This window comes from Protomyctophum parallelum (assembly GCF_964188405.1).
Source record: "Protomyctophum parallelum genome assembly, chromosome: 23".
Lineage (NCBI taxonomy): Eukaryota > Metazoa > Chordata > Actinopteri > Myctophiformes > Myctophidae > Protomyctophum > Protomyctophum parallelum.
Genome location: NC_139715.1, coordinates 12,404,471 through 12,418,959, shown reverse-complemented (window position 1 = coordinate 12,418,959; position 14,489 = coordinate 12,404,471). Strand labels below are relative to the sequence as shown.

General features: G+C 43.5%; 1 protein-coding gene across 1 annotated transcript in view; it reads right to left on the bottom strand.

Annotated features, from left to right (window-relative positions):
• The window catches only part of LOC310854444 (gamma-aminobutyric acid receptor subunit gamma-3-like), a gene marked incomplete at its 3' end in the record, with an annotated part of 159,740 nt that overhangs the window by 107,997 nt on the left and 37,254 nt on the right, over nucleotides 1-14,489 (bottom strand). Inside the window, exon 3 of the mRNA XM_083759101.1 lies at nucleotides 7,549-7,616. Within this exon, the coding sequence (XP_083615227.1) occupies nucleotides 7,549-7,616 (68 nt within the window). The remainder of the gene's footprint in view (nucleotides 1-7,548; nucleotides 7,617-14,489) is intronic.

Genomic DNA, 14,489 nt, shown 5'->3' with positions numbered 1-14,489 from the left:
CAATTTGTCAATGCAAAGTAATACTTCTAAATAAAAAAAGGAACAAAAATCTTTTGGCACAATGGTCTTAAACTTGAGCACTTTTGTACAAAGAAAATCGTAAAAAATAATTAATAAAAAGAAAAGTAAATGTTTGACAAGTTCTGTCTTAGTGTGAACCTTGATCTTGTTTTCCTGAACAAAGAGTTTTTATCCTGGCTGGGATGCTGGACAAACAGACACGGAGCTCCTCATCAACTGCTCTCAGTCTCTCTCTGCGTTTGTTTTTTATGCAAGTCAGGCTTGAAAAGCTAAGCTCACACAGGTAGGTTGTGGAAAAGGGGAGCAGCACTGCCATTGCGCTGGCATCACAATCAATGAATCTCACGTTTGCCAACAGCTGTGCGTGTCCACTTATATCTGTTGATTCATCCACTTGCAGTGCAAATTTACCACTCGTCATCATTTTGTGTATGACAACACTCTCGATGTCTGCAGACATTTCTTCAATGCGTCGCCCAATTGTGCTATCTGAGAGCGGCACATTTGCTAATTCCTTTGCAAGATCTGCTGGCACCAAGCCCACACCCCCCGCGAGTTTGAATGCTCTGGCTATTACGGTTTCTGTCAATGTATGTGGCATTTTTAACTGTGCCAACATCTCCGCGATTTGGTAGCTTAATTCCAGACCTTTTTCTGAAGTCTTAGTGGTACTGCGTATCAAGAGACTTGCCTGCTTCGTTGTGTCTTTCTCCTTTTTTCTTCGCTGTTTGCAAGCTTGAATCCACAAACTATACACAGCGGAATCGGGTACGTTTTATCCCCAGTAAACGTGAAGCCAAACTTCATGTAATCATCACGGTACAGTCTGGCAGGGGCTTTCTTTGTAGGCGTTGCGTTGGTAGTAGTCGCCGTTCCCCCCGGCGGCGCTGTCTGTGCTGTCGGGTTCTGGTGGTGTCTTTCTGGAGGGAACGAAATGTAACGTCTTCTGGATGCATCTCTTTTTTGCTGCTGGTTCCATCTTGTAGTAGCTGTACAATGTGAATGCCATGTCTGTGCAGCTGTGCTGTGCCCCATTTATACAGTAAAGTTGCCAGGCGATTAACATTTCTATGGCCGATGGTCGTTAAGAGTCTATTGTTCCGTCGTCATGATGTTTACGCACGTCTATTTAGACGGTCTCTACGCAACAATAGGACGCCTAGCTATCGCTTTCGGGGGAGGGCTATTGTTCAGACTGAAACTAGATAATGATTATCTTGTACGGACAAGATAATATCTTGTACGTACAAGATAAAATATATTTTGAATGCATGGCCATTCAGGGGCTCCGTACATAATGACTATGTCATCATTTCATCATTTTATTTTCTTCATAAATCACCGCCCTACTTACGACAAACAATCACAACAAGACCTTGCTACATTGGATCTGTTGGAGCAAATGGATGTGAGGAGGTTGGTCAGAGGTGGTGTCCTGTGTCTGTGTGCGTGTGTGCGTGCGTGCAGCATCCATTAACGCTCCTCGTGTCATAATGGATCATTACAGGACGCGTGTCTACCACGTCCCTCCTGGGGATTCGACCTGGTTCTAATAATGTGGAAGTTTCACTATACTACTGCTATACTACTGCACCTGCATGTGCACTCATGCACACACACATGCACACACACACACACACACACACATGCACACATCTTCATAGTGCATTGCACAGACCGGTGTAAACTGTACATGCACACACGCGCGCGCACGGAAGCGTGCAAACACACAGTACACCTGAAAAAACAACAACACAAGGGGAGGTAAATGTAGCCCTGGAGACCGCAGGCGTTTTGTTTTCAGAGGAGGAAAAAAAAAAAAAAAACGCCAGGGCGAGACATGCATGAGAAGTGGCATACGAGCGGAGCAGCGTGAACCTTGTGCAGATAAGAGGGGCGTCACTCCAAATGTCGGTGCCCTTTGTGCTCTTCCGTCGCTGTGTGGAGACCTTCGGGAGCAGAGATTTCCTTCAGCCTGGCGTGCTTTTCTCCTGCGTCTCTCAGTCTGTCTCCGGAGCATATCGTCGCTGTCGGGCATAAACCCCCGATCTCCACATTCAAACGTTTTGCGTTTGTATTCATAAATCCACGCCCTACTTGATCATACCACAGTATCACATGAAAGCATCGGCAATAGCACATCTACAAGAGACATGTTTTGACCTCGCCCATCTGCTATTTTTTGCTCATTTTGAATTTGAACCCTACAACGTAGACAGAGACGATGTCGACACGCCGTGGTGTTAGACATGCAGTGAATGAACGTGGCCTGTTCATTATTCAGAAATCCATCCATCTAGTACAAGGGGCGCCCACACTTTTGTGACTTCAGGGCTACTTTCAGAATGCCCAGCTAAACGAGATCTACCCACCAATTAGTTTTTATCCCATTGCTGAAAATAGTTTAAAGGTTTTATGACATTCATTTTCATTTATTTATATTTTTCTTTTAGGTTTTATGACCTCAATTACACCCAAAAAACCTGAACTTTGAACATTCAGTGGATTTTCTGTGGTTCTTTGGGGTTTGGAAGCCTTTTGAGCTACAATGAAAACAGGCAACACAGTGAAAACAGTGACATCTGCTGGCAAATCCCATTGACATATATGGGATTTGCAGGGTCTTACATCACTTACTGCCGGCAAATCAGAGCACCTGTTTGAGCCAGAAAACCCCAGACCACAGAAAATCTACTGAATGTTAAAAGTTCATGTTTTTTGGGTGCAATTGAGATAAAAAAAAATAAGAACAATTCCAAAACAATTCTTTTATGTCACAATCCCTTTAAAGAAATAGTGGCGTTGATGTTAGGGTAAACATTGTTTTGGGGTTTTTTTGGTACATTTCTTTGTAATGCTACTGACGTTTGTGCACAAAACTCTAGAAAACAAAGAAGATATTGCATTGTGGGTTTGAGCCGACAGGCCCTTTTTGATGTCAATCAATCAAGTCAAGTCGCAGATGGCAGATGCCTTTTTTATATTTAAATTATATATTTTTAGACATGCCGAGCGTTCCATAACGAATTAGCGGATTTACCGTCCATGTGGGTCAAACGCTATTATTCAATCGCGCAGTTGTTTTTGGTTTTTTGTTTACATCTGTTCTATATGACAGCAACACACTGCATTGTTGACACTGCACTCTTCCTGTTCTACGTGAGTTGACGTTAGACCCCTCCTTTCTCTATTAATTTTTTTTGGTAAATATACATATACGTATGATAAACTTGCTTTCGTAAAGAAAAGGGTTGGGAAGAAATTCTCCTTTAAATGTAACTTCCCATCATTGTCATTCACTGCTGCGGTTTTTCCCCTTTTACATGATGTACTGTATTTGTTTAGCCTATGCCATGTTGATGAATTGAATACATGGGACCACAAGTTTAGATGATGTCTCAGTATTCTCAGACAGCATTTCCCCCTATCCACAAGGAGGAGCAGTGCACCAAAGCATTATGGGAATTGTAGTCCAGGAAGGAAGTGAGCCCAGTGTCGATGACATCAGAGACACTGGGCTCACTGCTAAAATCTAAAATATCTAAAACCACATATTACACACATAAAGACCCCAGGAAAGTGTTCTATATCTTCCAAATGTCATTAACATATATTGTTTTTGCAAAAATGTAATGTCTGTCTGACTTAATGTCTGACTCTACCACGTTGCTTATTTACATTTCTGAATAAGAGAGAGAGAGGCAGAGAGAGAGAGAGAGGCAGAGAGAGAGAGAGAGGCAGAGAGAGAGAGAGAGAGGGGGGGCAGAGAGAGAGAGAGAGAACCTCACAGAGAGTGCGAGCTGCAGTCTCTTTGCACTCGTCCTCAGTGGTGGAGTCAGCCCCCAGGGGGGCTGTTGTGAATTCGCATCGCATCCACCGGGTTTGGTGGAAAATGTCACGGTTGGGGGTGGATACTATACTACTACTACACTCACTCCACAGCTGGGGGTGTCATCATCGTCCCCCCCCCCCCCCCCCCCCCGCCCCAGCGGGCGACCAGCACACACACACACACACACACAGCTTTTCTCGAGTCAAGGATTTCATCATGTAAACATTAACAACATCCTACTATAATTAACCGAATGTCTGTCCGTGTGTCTGTCAGAAACAAACACTTATCTCCTCAATGCCTGCACCAATCGCTCCCACTTTTGGGATTGACATATGGCATTGACCATATGAATATGGAGGGCGTAACGGAGCCCTTTTTTCGATTTGACACATTCATTATTAATAATGAATTTATTAGTGAATTAAAAACGCACCGGGCGCAGTACCCCCCGCAGCCACAGGGCGGCAAAACTCCTCTCTCTGATAGAGGGATTTCCCAGTATGCTTCAGGATGTGTCTGTGTTCTGTTGTTGTTGTTTGTGTTATTATTTACCATTGGGAATTCGCTGGCAGGGATTTGTGTGTTATCCGTGATTGAAGCCGCCCGTCGGAGTGTGTTCAGTAAATCAGTTGGTTTTGTTGTGCGAGTGTGCATGTGTGCTCGTTTGGGGAGAAAGCCATGAGTGATAGGGGTTCTGTTGCAGGAATAGCCGCGCCCCTCCCTCCCTCCCTCCGCTCTCTGTGAGATCAAAAATGGAACTGGTTTGGAGTTTTGTTTGCCACAAATGAAAATAGAATTCCTACTGAGAACAGAAGGAATTCAGTGCTTTTTTGGAACCGCAGATCGTTACGATACATGAACAAAGCAAAAGAGGTTGTATGGAGTTCAAAAAACCAGCGCACGCGCACACACACACACACACACACACACACACACACACACACACACACACACACACACACACACACACACACACACACACACACACACACACACACACACACACACACACACACACACACACACATCTGCTACATTTGATGCTTTTATGTGATGCTGCATACTGTAGTATGATCAAAATCTGTATAACAGTCCTCGTGTCAATGAAAAAAACACACAGAGTTGCACAGTGGTAGTTGGCAGTGAGCCGCCCCACATCCAAAACAGTTCAGAAATGACAGAGTTACCGTGTGGGGCTCCCTCTACTGTACCCTCTACTGTACTGTACTCACTGTACTGTACTGGCACACCCGAAAGCATCATATATACAGTTGATATGTGCGTGTGTGTGTGTTAGGTTGCTTGCGCACAGGTGGTGAAAAACATGTAACCATGCTATTTTCGTGCTCATACCCAGGCACCCAGCTACCCAGGCACCCAGCCAGCCAGCCAGCCAGCCAGCCAGCCAGCCACACACACAAAGCTCCGTAAGGGAGTGGTTGCACCCCTCAAAAACACAAGCGCTCAACTGACTTCACACACCCGTCTGACAAACGTTCAAGCACAGTGCAAATGACAGCTCAACGGTACAGCGTGACCTGTTGGGTATTATAGTAGTCCGATGCTTCTCAGAGCAAGGTCCAGGAACCCCGGGGGGTTGTTGAGGGGGTCCCCATGCAGCCAGCGAAATGAGGAACAATTTAATACTGAAAATAGCCGATATAATAACGTACTGTACAAGCTCACTTGTAAGCTTATTTCTCTGTGATTGAACATCATTTGCCCGTATGACATGCATGACAGGGATGCCAGGTCGAAAGTGGTTAATTTCACCATAATTTCACCAGCTACTGTATACAGAAATACAATATGATCGAGTATGATAATGTATAAATATATGACAGTTCGGCGGTTTCAAACTCTTCCCCAACAGTATCAACAGTATTTGTTTTACTAAATCTTCTCTATATGGGGTCCCTGGCCTGTGCATGGTGTCTTTTCAAATAGGGGATCTGCATCTAATATCAATTGGGGGGGGGGGGGGGTCTTCCATTCAGAATAGGAAGACAATACTTTTTTTTCTCCATGTTGGAGAAAATAATCATGTGTGAGTCACATTACAGCCAAACACAATAAATATTAAAGCGCAAATAACATGCATTTTAAAATTGCTTTTAATATTTAATATCATATTGTCTATGTCCCTCAAACTTATTTCTAATGGTTTGAGCCTCAATCACTACTCTGATATAACCAGTCCTTGTCAATTCTGTCTGGACTTTGAAAGCAGTTTTAGCTGCAGTACCTAGTATTTAATATTTGATTCATTATAATACTGATGCTAGATAAACCCAGGCTTGTTTCCATTCCATGCCAGCTTGGAAAATCAACAATGGTGGACATTGTAAACAAAGTGGAAATGCAAATTTGGAACTGAAGACTGAAGAAGAGGAGGAATTATATAAGTAGGGTGACATTGATGACATCACGATGAGGCCAAAATCATTTGAGCTGTTCCTGAGAGCAATTTCCATTAAAACACCCATATGATATGAAAGCCTGATTGTTCAACATTGGTTATTTGTGGGGATAGAAAACACATATGGGAGCCCCAAAAACACAAAAGAAATTGAAAAAGTAGAATTTTATGTTATAGGTCCTTTAAATTAATAATATACCCTCGCAAAGGCCCAGCCATAAGACACATTCCGTATCTGCCACTGCTCGTACCACAGAACCGTTCCGACAATGAAAAACAAGTTAAATCGTATCATTACTATAGGAAATGTTTAATGTTGAAAACCAACAGTCTCTCCCGGAACAGTTGGTGTGATTTTAGAGATGAAACGTTTTCAATATCGTGTCTACGATGGGCTGACGTTTGTTAAAAACGCACAGACTTTTCCATGACATAGACTGACTCACGCTTCCTTCATGCCTGAGTGTCCAAGTTGCTCCTTTACACCTGACAGGGGGGAGTTTCCCTGGTTGGACGTAGCATGTGGAAGGAACACGTTATTCCAACCAGTTCCTTTCCCCTCCATCAGGCGCCCCGGCTGGCCAGGGGGAGGCAGTTTAGAGACCAGGATTACTGCATGTTTTTTGTGAGGGTACCTAACCTAGGGGACACGGGGAGAACATGCAAACTCCACACAGAAAGGCCCTTTCGCCAACCCCGCCTTCGGGTATGGGCACTGATGACGCGGAGGAGGAAACACGCCGCCAGCACCCACAGCGTCCCGAGCAGGAATCGAACCCAGGACCTTCTAGCTGTGAGGCGACAGCACTACCAACTGTGCCACCGTGCCCCTTTGAAGCCATCAATATTGAAGATGCAAAGACGCATCCAACGTTTTGTAGCTGCTGCAAACAAGCTTTTCTTGTAACCAAAGAAGTAGCCAATTTTCACTCCATGAGCATGTGTTGGTGAGTTATACGACAAAACGTTATAGCTCCTCTGAGAGTCCGATTTGGTAAACTTTGTGGCGGAGATTCTTCCTTCTCCCATGAAGCTTCTGAATTCCGCATTGTACAAAGTATGTGAGACTCCCTCCGGAATTACATTAATCTATAGGAAAGGTAATTGACTAGCCTATACATCCGATAGTATAGTATCATAAACGCCATCGTCAATGACTGAGTCCATGTGCATGTGTACAGAGGCCAATGATAAAGAAACACAGCTGGAGAGAAGAGGGGGGGGGACAATACGGTAGCACTTACTGTACATAAAAAAAGGTCTACAAACTCACCATATCGATTGACGACACAGGGCCGATGCTGTTGACATAAATGCCCACATCGACAGTGGTCGGTTTCACTGCAAACATAAGAGAGAGAAAAGGCAAGACTTCAGCATTATTTACAAACAAAAGCATTGGTGGGAAAAGCACAAGTCTAAAAAGGTAATGGCATATAGGGTTCCCCAGGTTCTATGTTCCCCACCATGCAAAAAAGGTTCTTTGTTCCCCACTTAGAATAAACCTAAACCAGAAACCTAACCTAAGTGGTAAGTGGGGAAAATAGAAGCTGGGGAACATAGAACCTGGGGAACATAGAACCTGGTGAACATAGGGATGACATCCCAAAATATACAACCAAAAGAAAAAGTATTCATTATGCAAAATTACCCGTTTCACAAGGTATCATAATTATGTATATTAAAACGTATTATTACATGGCTTGGTTGAATGCTTGATTCTTAATGGTCAATCGCTGAATTCAGCTGTGTGTTATTTCATGGTAACAGACCGCTCCGCTCTATAACAGACCGCTGCCTAATCAAACCCTCGGAGCACCTGGCTGCAGCCGGCTTGAATTACTGCTGTTTCCAACATGACATCCATGTCGACACTCAACACACACACACACAATGTAATTTACAGCTAACCATTGCTCTCAAAAATGTAGGCCTACTTGAAAACATTTGAGCGAGAAATAGAAGAAGCAGTAACCCGAAAATATTTGAAATAGGGCTGAAGAGGTTATAATGTATGTTTTGTAATAATAATTCAAACCTATACAAAGTAACTTTGCACTCTATGGCCAGAAAAATAATGAACAATGCCCATAATGCTTTAGTGCACTTCCCGTCCTGGTGGAGAGAGGAAGGCTACATGGCATGGGGGTGTGACTTTGTAGTCCAGGAAGTAAGTGAGACCACATTTTCATAACAGGTTTTTGGACATGAACATGGCGTCATGACACCCCAGAAAAGTGTTTATTGTGTCCTAAACATCATTAAAATAAGCTCCGGTTGCAAAAGGGGTGAATGAGTACAGTACTTGAGTAAATGTACTTAGTTACCTTCCACCACTGAACAAAAGTAGACGAGTGTGACCAGTGACAGTCGGCTATTATTTTGGCTTTTCTTTTCCAGGAAATTTGGTCAGAAATTCATAGTCATTATCATTCGATGTCTTGTTAAGAGACAGTCGAAATGCCACGCATCCATCATCCATAGCAGGATGGCAGGGCCCGTGTGTGTATATGTATGTGTGCGTGCGTGTGTGCCTGCACGTGCGCACCCGTGTGTGTACACACGGTGAATGTTGCCAGGCAACAAATCTAATTGTGGCCAGCAAAGGATGTCTTAAGCAAATTTTGCTTAGCAACAAGATTTGGTTTCAGGAGAGCAAAAATGCAAGATTATTGAAGATATGGGGAAAAGAACCAGACCTCTCTGGTCTGGTTCAAACTTATTTTTACTTTCAAATCTTTCTTTTTTTTCCGACTACAAGAACTAAACGCACTAATCAATTTAGAGGTCATTTGGTCCCAAAAAAAGTTTGAGAACTAACTGATTAGAAGAGTATTTATTTTGTATGATGTAGCCTACCCCTTCAGAGGTGGCTCAGGTCATCTCAGGCCTAGCCCCGAGGCTCCAAACTATATACATTCTACAAAGTACTTAAAACTTAAAAATATTGGTTGGCAGATTATATTATTTTTCATTATGCTTTTGATCTAGCAACCACACACTATAGGAGGCCCGGAGACGTGCGTTGTCTTTTATCTCCGGTCCTATGGAAACATAAAACAATAAAACTCATTGGGGTGACTGACAGATCGGTGAGATCCAATCAGGGCGTGCGCAAATCTCTGCCGCGACCCGCCCCTCTAGACCAGAAAACGAACACGTTAGCTCAGGCTACACTGCGTGAAAAGAGGAGTTAACTTCTAAACCTCAAGTTTAGCGGGCATATACAGTTAATATACGGTAATATACAGGTGTGATGGTACAATTCGGGAGTTTACCGGAGTTTAGTATTGCACTGCATTGCATTTGTCTTTGAAAGGTATTTCACACTCAAACGTCAACAGCTAAATCAAAGGAGGAGGTGTGACGTGGAAGCTTCAAATGTTTCTTAAAAATTAACTCAAGGGGATCTGAAATCTTTCCCCACAGCCTTTGTTATGCAAAAGGTGTGTGCGTCTATTATTATTATAATTGTTTTTATTAAGACGTGCACCTCTATTAGGCAACAGAGCAAAGCAACAAAGCAATGCCCCGATCAAGTGTGTACATTTATCTCAAGAGGACATGGACACGTACAGTCCGTGGCTAAATGATAATAACACTGCATCTGTAGTTTGCCGTATAGCTCTGGGACCCTGGGAATCAAGACATCTGATGACTTCATTAAATAATTATTGGATATATCAGCTGCATAAATAAGACATCACGAGTCGGCGGCATGTCAAATTTGATGACACCCACTTCTAAGGGCTTGTCGGAAACCGGCGGAGTGTGATTGAAGTTATGCGAGTGAAAAAATAACAACAACAACATCTCATCAAAAATGTGAATGCGAATTTCATGCTTCAATCTGCCGTTAATTTAAACAGTGTTGTGTTTGCTGTTAACAGCGCTGTCATCGACGTCGCATGCTTGAACAGATTCCTGCAGCGCTCTTTTTGCCAATCTCTCAATCTCTCTCGCGCACAGACACACACACACACACATACACACACTTTTTGACTGCTGCAGTACTCAACACAGCACAGATCATCTTTTATTCAAAGTTATTGTGCAAAGTTAGACGGAGATGTTTTGCTTGCACACGATGGGAGGTATAATCTACCTTTGTGTGCGGCGTGCGTCCATGCGTGTGTGTGTGTGTGTGTGTGTGTGTGTGTGTGTGTGTGTGTGTGTGTGTGTGTGTGTGTGTGTGTGTAGGCTTTACTTCACACAAACACTAATTTGCATCCCTAGGATGCAACTACAGCAAATAACTCCATACTCTATCCTCGAGTGGTATAAATGTTAAAAGTGGCTTTGTTTCCGGGTTATATAATAAATTACAAGAAAATTTTAATGTTACTACAGGTATTATCACTGTATGGAACATAGATCTAAAAGATTACAATATCAGAATAAATTGGCAGAACGTATGGAATAATATTCCACTAACATCTCGTAATTATAACAATCAACTAACCCATTACAAATTGATTTTAAGATTTTATTCTACACCCAGGAAACTCTGCCAAATTAAAATACTACAAAGTCCTCTATGCTCACTATGCCCGCTAAAACCCATCGGAATATACATACACATGATGTGGGAATGCCCAGGAGTATTAGCCTTTTGGGCAAAGGTGGCATTATTTCTGTCCGATATAGTCGAGACAAACATACCGTGTTTACCACACATTCTGTTGCTAAATGACGACTCATCTCTAAGCCTAACACTACACAAGAAGAGAGTGCTATTTGCCGGTTTAACAGCTGCAAAAAAAGATGCTGGTAATGAGATGGAAACCGCCCCATAACCTTAGTATCCACCGTTGGAAAATATCCTACTATGACGTCTTGAGTTTGGAGGCTTCCAGTGCTCGAGCACAGGGAGCAAGGACAGATTCCATCCAAGCCCTACTCACAGCGGCCCAGAAGGTTAAATCAGGACTCCGTTAGGTCGAATACTTAAACCATCCAAGCCCTACTCACAGCGGCCCAGAAGGTTAAATCAGGACTCCGTTAGGTCGAATACTTAAACCATCCAAGCCCTACTCACAGCGGCACAGAAGGTTAAATCAGGACTCCGTTAGGTCGAATACTTGTACTCCTGTAAACAAAGTCTGACCCATTCTTGTTTGTCTGTTAAAACATCAGTGCCACGTTTTGTTTTGGTTTCCATCATAATTGTCTTGTTAGAAAAAAAGAAACATGTATTATGTATGTTATAAGTATGCACCATTGTAGTTTCCCTCTCCTGTAATGTCTGTGCTAACCCGGGGTTCTTTTAAAAAAAACAAAATAAAAAGTTGGTCACAAAAAAAGCAAATAACTCCATCCTCTCCCTCAGCATATGCCAAGGTTTGAGCAAAGCACAACAAAAACTAAACTAAAAACTAAATCTTCTCAAGGTCTAACAACAACACAGCAGAATAACATGGCTGCATGCAGGCCGGCAGCCCCAGGAGGTGGTGAGTGTGTTGTAGGCCTACCTCCAGTGGTGTAAAGTAAACAAGTACATGTACTTAACACGCCGAACGCCTGGGGTTATTTAAACCGTTAAATCAGACCTTCTCATGTCAAGGGACCCCCACATTGACACATATTAGACCGTGGACCCCCATTTGAAATGATATTATGCCCCATAAGAGAACCTTACCACTATAGCAGTGATGATTCTCAACCATTTAAATGTCAAGGCCCCCCCCCCAGTTTGACGTGCAATATAGGCCACATAACCCCATTTGATAGCATTCCGATCTCCGGGACACATACAAATGAAAGTTCCATGTGTACATTCTGGGAGTTACACATAAGGGTCCATTTAAAGCTTTTGGGTCCCAACTAATCCATCATTTTGGCTGGGCAGTGGGCACCCCGTGGAAACCCCTCAACGGACCCATTTGAGAACTGGCATACCAGCCTGCAACCCTCCCCAACACCCTGAATGGTGTTTGAGACCCGGGCCCCATCCCCCACCACCAACCAACAGCAACCAGCCGGGGTCAATGATCACCCGAGGAGGTGAACGGCACCATGCACCAACAGTCCAACACCAACCAGCTTAGGGGCTTAATTGCAACACCTGCACTGCACAAACCGCTGTCTGAACAAGTTTCTTGCAGATCCCAAACATCCGCAGGCTTTTCTCTGTCAAAAGTGTCCCGACAGGCCGTACGTGTCACAGCCTGTCAGAAGGACCAGGTTGCACTGTAGATCAACACTCTGAGCTTGCACTTCACTCTCGATGCCGATAAAAATAGAAATGTGTAATATTGAAAAGAAAAGGAAACCGAATGCCCGCGGGCGTGTGTATGTGTGTGTGTGTGTGTGCGCGTGTGTGCGTGTGCGTGTGCGTGACTATGCACATACAGTAAGACATAAACATCAGTTCATGCCTGTCAAGGCAAGATTTATTAATACAACAATTCAAGTGTGTGTGTTGTGTGTCAGTGTGACATCTCCCAAGGGGTTTAAAATGCAGTGCCAATTGAATCGTTGGATAGTCTGGCATCCCCGGGGATGTGAATCTGTTCCGGTCCGGCTCATATTCATGTCATGCTCCACCAACTGGACAATTTGGTTAAAAAAAAAAAAAGAAGGCAGGCAGGCAGGCACAATTTCAAAATACAGTGTTTCTCACAGTGTGGTCCAGGGACCCCCAGGGTTCCTTGAGGGGGGTTCCAAATTGTCCCTTACATACATCTCTAACCCTGAGAGTGTACAAATGGAATCCTACAGTCATATGGGCCGGGGGTCCCTGAAATTCAAGAACCAACTGTTGTAATGGATTTAATGGCATGCATCACACATTTTAACCCATTTTGGGCGTGTTTTAAGCATTATGTTATACTTTAGCTATTGAAAAATATCAGATCTATACTTTAGCCATTGAAAAATAGCAGAAAATGTGAAAATTTTCGTGAAAATGAGCCTCAAATCTTTCAATATATGCTTTCAGAGCGAACGTTTTTAACTCAAATCTTTGCTTCTGGGGGTCCCTGGAACAACATATTTTCAGATCGGCAGCCTTTTACATATAATTTGTGGGGTCCTTGACATGAAATATTGAGAACCACTGATATAGAAACATAGGTATTTCAGAATACTTTCAGGATTTAGAAGACATCTTTTTAATTTCAACGGCAGGCCTAAATATATATACAGCTACTGTAAGACTTACAGTAGCTTCAACTTGGTGTCATTATTAGGTCTTGAAAAATAACCGATGAGGTTTAGAGGGAAATGGGGCTTAAATTGTATCAATTAACGAGAGCAGTCAACGTATAGGACATGCTTTGACTCTTGTCTCTCGGCTGCAACATCAGTCATGGTTCAGTGCATGGGTATTAACGTGAAATGGTTGAATAGTTGTACAGGGATTCAACCCGCTTGGCTCTTTGGTCACACAGGCTAAACTTCCCTACCCATCTGAACCGGGGGACCACAGACAGTGCCTCCCACGGCCATTCCCCCCCCCCCACCCCCCACATGTGTCCCCAGGGCAATGTGGGCCAATGTGAGTGCAACCGCAACAATGCACATAATAACGGCTGAGTCGACCTGACATATGTCATAACGTGGCCCATGCATGGGTGACGTGGACTCACACACTGCGATGAGCAACGCCGCTGCACACATTCACACTTCACTAAGAGCCATTTCAAATGTTACAAGTGGAGAGATTAAAATGAATTACATCAGTCCGACAAAGTCTTAGATTGAATTTAGAATATAGGCCTATATTTATTGCGCATAATTGAGCATTGATATATGTTTGGCTTTAGGGCTCTGTCTCTGTTCATTCCCTGCAGCATGAACATTTTAGTTTAAGTTATAAGACAAATGGAATTACAGGGAATGAATTAAGACCCCCAGGGGGATCTAGAAACAAGAGCCTACAGGTGGATGCTGGGGAGGCGGTGGGATTTGCTAAACTCCATTGGCAGCCGGCAGGGCCGTAGCTGAGGTTTTTGTTGCCCTAAGCACAACTATCCTCTAGTTGCCCTACGCATTATGCGTATTGCGCTTACCCTTAGTGAAGCGCCTGGCAGCGGGTTAGCAGAAAACAGCATGCAAACGAAGTAGAGGCAGCAGCGATGCACAACAGCACAGCCAGGAGAGTAGCCAGAATGAGGAGGTACACGGAGAAGTTTAAAGATGGAGTGTCTGAAGTGAACTAGCTACTGTATGCAGGCTGCACATCATTTCAGGTACATCATAGTTCACAATTTT